General features: G+C 43.4%; 1 protein-coding gene across 5 annotated transcripts in view; it reads right to left on the reverse strand.

Annotated features, from left to right (window-relative positions):
- ARHGAP17 (Rho GTPase activating protein 17) overlaps positions 1-8,140 on the reverse strand; it is a 39,266-nt gene extending 31,126 nt beyond the window's left edge. For all 5 annotated transcript variants that reach the window (XM_010719511.2, XM_010719507.2, XM_010719510.3 and 2 more), the window contains exon 1: positions 7,966-8,140. In XM_010719511.2, coding sequence (XP_010717813.1) covers positions 7,966-8,018 — 53 coding nt within the window. In that variant the 5' untranslated portion in view covers positions 8,019-8,140. The remainder of the gene's footprint in view (positions 1-7,965) is intronic.
- Positions 8,141-8,267: the final 127 nt, after the last annotated feature.

Here is an 8,267-nt window from a genome sequence, read left to right on the forward strand (position 1 = left end):
AAGTTGCTGTGCTTTCCCAATCTACGTAACAGTTACAGCTTTCAAAGGCACATGGACAGTAACTTATCCTCTAAAAAAGAGGGACAACTCTTAACTTAATTCTCCTGTCACTAGCTAAACTGACATGTTTTTTCTAAATCCTTCACCCTGTCACCAAGAATGCACAAACCACAAGTGGCATGCTTCTATAACATCAACAGTTTTAATCTTTTCTTTAAAACTCAGTTGTAGAAGTTACCAGCTTTCCTTGCAATAATTTTCACTCTGGAAGTGTCACTGGAATCTTAAGAAATATACAACATGGCCAAAGAGCATCTTTACACAAATATCTTTATCAAGTGATTCTGGTGCAGGACAACCCACAAGACAGAAGGGAAAATCTCCTCCTGCATTGATCCTTCTCACTTAGAACTGACTCAGATATTCTGCACACTCTGCCCGGCAGACCCCTCAGCTCCTTGATTCACTCTGCTGCAGTCACTCCAGGATGTTCCTGTCATCCTGCAATGCAATTAACCACACAAGAAAACAATCTATGTCAAGGAAAAAAGGCTCCTCCTCACTTAAGAGAAGAACTTGTGACCTCACTCAGCTGGCTTGTAGTTAAGAACATCAGCTTCCTGTTCAGACAGAAGGACTGTCCAAGCACAAGATGCACTACTATTCTAACATGCTTTTATCAGCAATGGAATAATGATTACAAGCCCAAATATCTACGTTTATTTGGTTCCTAAGGAATACATTTTAAAATACTTTAGTTTAGTCAACAAAGCAACGTTGCAAATTAGAAGGATACTTGGAAGTTCCCAATTTTTTCTTGTCTAGACACCCAGAGCTGCTGTGAGCACAATGTTGCTGAGGATTAAGTTCAGCCTTGCTTTCAGGACTGGTACATGCAGCAATCAAGCAGCCTTGAAAAATGAGGTAATCAAGCACATTAATCTGGTAAAATTTCTCAGTATGTCATCGCTGACAGCTGTGAAGCTATTTAGTTCTGAGTTGCAGGACATCAACCACAACTTACCCAATTTAGCTTGTACTTTTCAACTCCCATGGGCTTAGACCAGAGCTGCGCCGCGGCAAACAGGGACAGCTAATTCATGTGGAATGGAAGGCAGCAGAGCAGGCTGGAGGTTATGCTGAAGATGCTACTTTTATCAAGCCATGTAATCTTTTTTCTGGAAAGCACACACAGTACTAGGAAACATCTAACATACCAAGACTCTTTTTTTACTTGACCATATCCTAAAGAGATCTTATGTGTTTGGCTTTACATAATTAGCTAACACAATGATCTCTAGTCTGAAGAACAGTTCTGTTACAGACCCAGTAGTATTAACGAACCTAAAAATACTATGCAAGTATTTAAGAAATGCATTTGCTTTCATAAATCATAAGTGTATCACATTACCACATCACGTGGAAGCAGCTTGTTAGATCCCTTCTAGCTAATTTAGCAACTTAAATCATCACTATTTTAGGATTTCAGCTCTGGGTATAACCTGATCTAAAAATTATTTGCTCTAAGAGCCACCACCAGACCAAGTTAGAACTAAGGAATCACAGCACTGCCCACAAAGGGGCTAAGTCAGAGATGTTTGTATAAAGATGTGCCACAGGCGCCAGCCCAGAGACGGCCCTGGCTCCAGATGCACCACTGTGCTCAAGCAGATTCCACGAACTTTTACCTTCGTTATTCTGTTACGTCAGATACCAAAACGTTCTCCTCAGGCACACCTGACATCAGCACAAGCCCTTCCTCTGGCTTCCTCCAGCACTTCACAGGCACAGGGATACCCCAGGCTGTTTACACACCATAAAGAAATGCAGCATGCCAGACTAGGCAAAATCGTTACTGTCCACCAAAGCCTGTGAATCAGTGAGAGAAATAGCTGCACAGGAAAGCTTACACTTGATTCATTACTTTAAGGCAACATAAAACCATGCTCTCCTCAGGCAACTGCTCTGTTTGGCCTTGCCATGCATCCCTGCCCTGGGGGCACTCAGGCAGCACATCACAGTCGGAGGTGATTCGGCTCCAGCTGAGCCCATGGGACCTGGCTGCCTTTTGTCGTTAATATTTTATCAGTCCTCTGATCTGTTTCAGCAAGCAGCAGCATGAGATCACAGCTACATGAGATGAGAGCATGCAGCTGGAGGCGCACAAAATCGCTACTAAGAATTATTAAATCCCTGAGTTTGGAGTCCTGTCATTTCTTTTGCTGCAACAAAAAATCTCAAGTATTTACCCGCTGCTCACCCACCAGCCAACAGGCAAGCCTGCCCCTGCATTATGCAATGCTTTTTTCTCAGGCTCCAGACAGTTCTCTGCTAGAAGGCACAAAACTTGAAGATATCTTCAAGACACCAAAATTAAACTAGAATGACACAGTGGTGAAGTATGAAAGATTTTCTGTTTCAATGAAGGGGAAACAAAGTAACTGAAGATACATCTTCCCTGGAAACACTCACTTGAGGCTGTATCAGTGTATTTGCAACTTCCATTGATAAGTAGAACAAGAAGCAGAGCCAAACTGGAAACTTGGTAGCTGCAGGTTTTCCTATAATTGAAAGTTCACACAATTTACAAAAAAGCAGGTTGATGAGCTGCACAATGTGCTACAGTGTGTCAGTGTTCCCTAAGGAGTGCAGGAAATAGATAAACACACAGATACCAAGAAACTTTTGTTGATACAGCATAGGATGAGAAGGAGGCTGAAGGGCTGCCTGTGAGCCAGTTGCATGCTGCCTTCCCAGATTGAGAAATTCTACAATACAGCATTTCCAAGGTTTGCATTTTGGGGCTGACGTAGCAAAGGATGCAGAGCTACACTGCACTGCTGCAGCCCATGCAATGCAGAGCTGCCTCCTGGACTCCTCAGACATGCAGATTTTTAGATAATGCATTCCTTCTGCTATTGGTGCTTTGACACTTACATGCCAATCAGTCCTGGACAGTTACACAAACTATGAAAGTCTGCACATATTTGGGAAAATAGACCTTTCCTAATCCAATCTATTTAGACTCTTTAAACCTATCATTAAATTAAATCATCTTCTAGAAAAGTCTAAGTCCATTTTCTGATTCCTAAGACCTCAAACTTCATTTGGAGATAAACAGGAAATGTTTAGCATGACTACTATAAACACTGAACCCAAGGATTTTCTTTTTCTTTTTGTGAGTGCTCAGACAATCACTAACCTACAGCAACGCCAAAGTCAATTCTCCCTGAGCATGGACACATTTCAATGTCATTTACCAGTTTCTCAAATACGTTTACCAATTGAAAGCATTTAATAAACTTTGTTTATCATACTAATTAAAAGAGCAAGAAGAACATTGAAGTAGCGTCTCTTCAACATGTGTAAGTTAATTTTCTTCTTTTTTTTTTTAATAGCACTTTAGGGTTAACATTGTATTCAAAATGCTTTAGAATTACTGGAGATGACAGAACTTATTTAACCATCAAGTGCTCAGAAAACAGCTGGTCTGCAAAGAACGATCAACAGATGAGCAGGGCATAAAAGCTTCCTTAAGTAATAATTCACAGAACTCTGAAAAAAAGTTAAGACCAGACACAATGGACAACACTAACATGGTGGAAAACTAACTTGGTCCATCTGGCTTTCCCACAAAGCATTACTAGAGCACACGAAGTCTGAGCCGCTCCTTACTGCACACAGTCACTCAGTATGTCACTTGAACATAACTTGCTTTTGTGCTGGGTGACAATAACACCAGTCCCAGTCCACTGCTTACAGACTGCCGAGTGGCTGGAACAGTTCCTATATATAGTCCAGCACCTTTCAAGTACAGTGTGAGCTATTAAAAGGTCCGTGTAAATGCTCCTGGTGAGTCACAGTAGTGCCATCTGAACAGGGCCTGGGGAAACCTCCCTGTATACAAGACATTGTATTCCAACAGTGGACAACCAGAGAAGAAGCTGCAGTCAGTTTGTCTCTTGGTTTGTGGCCTCTTTCAGACTGTAATTAGCCAGAACTGCAGGTCCTGGTTTAAGCAGCACAACAGCCTGGCAGGAGCATCCTGCTAGTAAAGGTGAGTGTACCCACCCGGCAGCCTAAAGAAGCCATCAGAGATCAAGATCTAAGCTTTCCAGACCAGCTGCCTAGAATAATTTTTAATCTGTACAGTATGCTGTCAGTTGTACCTAGAAGATGAAAAAATTAATGAGAACACTAATGGCTGTGTCCCCAAAGGCAGAGAAGCCAAATTTGTGCAGAATTATTAGATGGTCTATCAGATGTCATTAATTACCAGCCTGTTTTTCTGTAACTAAACAGCAGGACACAAACACCTCTGAGGACTCATTTCTCATAAATTATTTCACTAAGTAGTCCAAATGCTTTTTAATGCATCATTAAAAACCTTTAATGACAACATTTCTGAGCACTTATTTTTGTTATAGAAGTAGAATACTTCGAGCTTCAAATTGAAGTCTGTCTCCTTTTGTTATTTTTACTTTATGCATTAACTAGAGCTTCCTCATTATCCTCATTAGAAATGCTTGCTTGAACAGCTGCATCACTTACAGATAATCTGTCAAATAAAAGAAATAAAGCACTGGATGGCAGATTGAATACTTCTCTTGTTTAAAGCATGCAACAACATCCTCAAGATAATTGCTGTTGTATTTAATACTGCATCTACTAATTATCTTGGAATCCCGCTCCACTCAGATAATCCCCTCTTCAATTAGTTCCTTACGTACATTTCATAATGCTATAGAATTCTACCCATGCAGACTCATTGACTTCCAATAAATGCCATTCCTCTGCTCTAGTGAAATGCTGGACCATCTCTTCTTCCTCCTTATTCCTCACACTGAGGCATTACCTCTCTGATACCAAGTCAGGTACTTGTGGTACAGCTGTCAGAAGCCGGTCATAAGAAAGGCTGCACCACTCATACATATGACAAGCTGAATGGAACAAGCCATTGCTATTCTAGAGTTAAACATCCCTCCATTAAGGTGAATGTAACCACGTGGTAAAGACATCACTGATGCACAGCTGAAGATTGCTGAACTCCCTGTAACATGACTGTTCTCCTTATCCCCAATTTTGGGGACAAAAGCTCAGAATGAGTGAGAAGAGCAGAATACACCCCTTTCTAATACAACACCACAAAACCCCAGGTCAAGATTTGCTCTGCAAAAGCAGGGGATGGCACAGAAGGGTGGATGTCACAAACAAGGCAAGTAGTAGCAGGTGTTCTGCACAAGGCCCTGCAGAGCTACAGATGAGCTAGCAAGAGGACATGACCAGCTGGTCCTGCCAGTGAGTTACAGCAGTACCAGGCTTGCTTACAAAAACCCAGCGCACCTGAAGGCAGTTTGGTTAAATCCAACCATACGTAAGCAAAAACCACACACAGAAAGCAATGCAATTCTGTTTTCAGAGTTACAAAATGGAAGTGATTCACCCCCTGCTTCTGGTACCCAGTACCATAAATACTTTTATCTCTGCTAATATTATAAGTCATCATCATTCAGCAACGTTTTGCAGGCTCACCTCCCACAAGTCCTTCAGCGCTTATCAAACACACAGTGCAGCACTGTCATAAATTGGGAAGCACAGCAAATGAAACCAATTACAATCCTATCACTGCTAAGAGCTTTTACTTTGGAAAATGAAATAAGACCCTGACGACTTTTGAATTCTCAGCTAGTACAAGTAATGCAAGAAGGCTTGCATGTTAAATATTCACCACTGGATTTTAATAGCACAACACCACTTGAAACAAAATGGTTTTCAGTGTAACTATTATTAAAGCCGTAAGTTAATATTCTTCTTTGCATACTGCTTGCAGTAATTATGCTCAATTTCTTGATTCAGTGTCACAGTGCTGAGACATTTCCTTCTTCCTCAATTGGGAAAAACCACAGCAGTGCCTGTGAACAACACTTCTACAAATCAAAGTGTTCACTCAACTGTGTACTTTGACAGGCCTTGAAAGCAGCTCCTGCTTCAAGTACTGCCTGCATTCAAGTGAACACCTAATGCAAATGATTCATTTCTACAACACTGTATCTTGAAAGTTAGATATGAGTACTGTAATAAGCCAAAAATGTAAAGAAAGATGGGTTTAGATGAGAAGTACTATTTAGCTGTGCACATGGAGGAAGAGACAGCAATCTGGGAAGCGTGCCAGTCTTCTTCACTAAGCTTCCAGTTTTATAGCTCCCATATGAACAGGTGATCACAGTGGCAAAACCCAACACCAACCCCTCCAGTTCTGTTTCTTTCCCTCCCATCCCCAAACCACGCCCATAAACAAAACCTCCTGGGTTTCACTGGAATTAACACAGATTTGCAGAGATGAAAGTTATTTCAGCTACATAAGCATTTTTCTTTAACTTGGAAAGACAAATATTCAGGTCAGCAACAAATGAGCAAGAAGTCCCTTGAATTAATAAAATTATGGCAAACAACCCCTAAAATGAGCAATCTGGTCAAAAGCATTTACAAACATAAGACCATAATTTACATGTAAAAGAGGCAAAAAGCACTGGCCAAAACTTTATGATCATCCTCACTTTTCAGAGTCTTCTCATTTCTACTTAATTTAATTAATTAAGTTTGCATGTTATTGGGAAAACAATCCACACCATTAGCTGAACACTCTTAAGACATTTGATTAAAAACCACTTCATAAGCAAAGACAAACTCAATAAGAATGTGCTTGGATTTAATGCAACAGGAAAAGAAAAAATAGAGTTTAAACTGATTTCAAACTAACTCCTAATGTTACGCTTATAACAAGTGAGTCAGGGTCAGTAGAAATAGCTTTTAATGAAAAGCAATTACAGGTGCCCCTTTGTGTTACAATGACAGCAGGACACCTCGCTGCTGGAACAGAATAACATTCAGCAGCACCTGGCACAGACCCGAGCACTGATTCCACAGCCACACCCTGAGCACCAGCAGGGAAACAACAGACAGCCACAGCCGCACCACGGGGTGTCAGCTGCCTTCAGTGTAGGGTCCCGATGGAGGGAAGAGCTTCTGCTTCCGACCCACACGAGGCAATACATTGCACTCAGAGTTAATTCTTATTCCCCCCCCCCCCACGCCACAAAATGGACTGAGACATTCATCCTGCTCAGCGCAACACAGATTACAGAAATCCCATTTAGAGCTGTAGCCAAACGTGTGCAAACAGGAACCCAACAGTCACTCCAATAGCTTTAAAAAACAAAAAGGCTAATTCATGGAGAAATTGCTATGTGAAGTGGGCATGAAAGAACACAGAAGACTGGTTTAGAAGTTATGTTCTCTTTAATAGCAAAACAAACGCCTATTAAAGTCTGCTGCTTCACCATTATTAGCTGACACACTAGACTTTTATATAAAGCAGGCCCCAAAGAAAATAGATGCCGTATTAATGTGTTACTGCAACAGAGCACACAGAAGTATAAACACGGATCATTTGAAAGCATAAACTTTCGGATTAAGCTCTCATTAAAAGCCGAGAACAGCCTCTGAGATTAAAACGCACCACTGTGATGCGTTCCCATAGAAGCGGGCTGCAGGCCTCCCAGGCCCAGCCACGCCAATCTCACAGGCAGCGTCTCACGCAAGTTTATTTTGATCGCAGAACGCGCGCCCTACAGTCCTCTCAAGGGTGAAAAAGCGACGGAGCTGAAAAAAGCTGAACCAAAGGCGGCAACAAAGGAAACGAAAGTCACGAACGAACGAACGCAGACGAGGCGCCCGGCACAGCCCCGGGCCGGCACCTGCCGAGAGCCCACCCGATTCCCAGCGAAGCTCCGCGCAGCAAGGCCCGCTAATTACTGCTTTAATTGGCGATAACGCCGGACCCCGCGCCCTCTCTCGCCTTCTCTCACCTTCCCTCAGAGCCCACCGCAGCCTGCCTCCCCAAAATGCCTCCGGAGGACGCTGCAAGCCCACTCCTCACAAGCGCACCCGGACCCGGCCACCCACCTGCCGACGGTCTGGTTGGCCAGCTGCTTCATGCGGTTGAATTGCTTCTTCATGGCGGCGGCCGCGCCCCGGCCTCCCGCCGGGCTCCCGCTGCCTGCTCTGCGCTGCCTGCGCCGCCTCCTCCCTGCTCGCGGCCCCGCCGCTCTGCCCCGCCCACCGGAACGCGACGCCACTTCCGGCCCCGCCCGAAAAGCCGGATGGCCGAGAGGCGAAAGTTCTACTCCCGGCGTGCTTTGCGGTACGACGCTACTTCCTGGGCGGGGCCCCGCAGATCGCGCTCTTCCATTGGCTGCTGTGGGAAA

The sequence above is a fragment of the Meleagris gallopavo genome, chromosome 16 (assembly GCF_905368555.1).
Source record: "Meleagris gallopavo chromosome 16, MGAL_WU_HG_1.1, whole genome shotgun sequence".
NCBI lineage: Eukaryota > Metazoa > Chordata > Aves > Galliformes > Phasianidae > Meleagris > Meleagris gallopavo.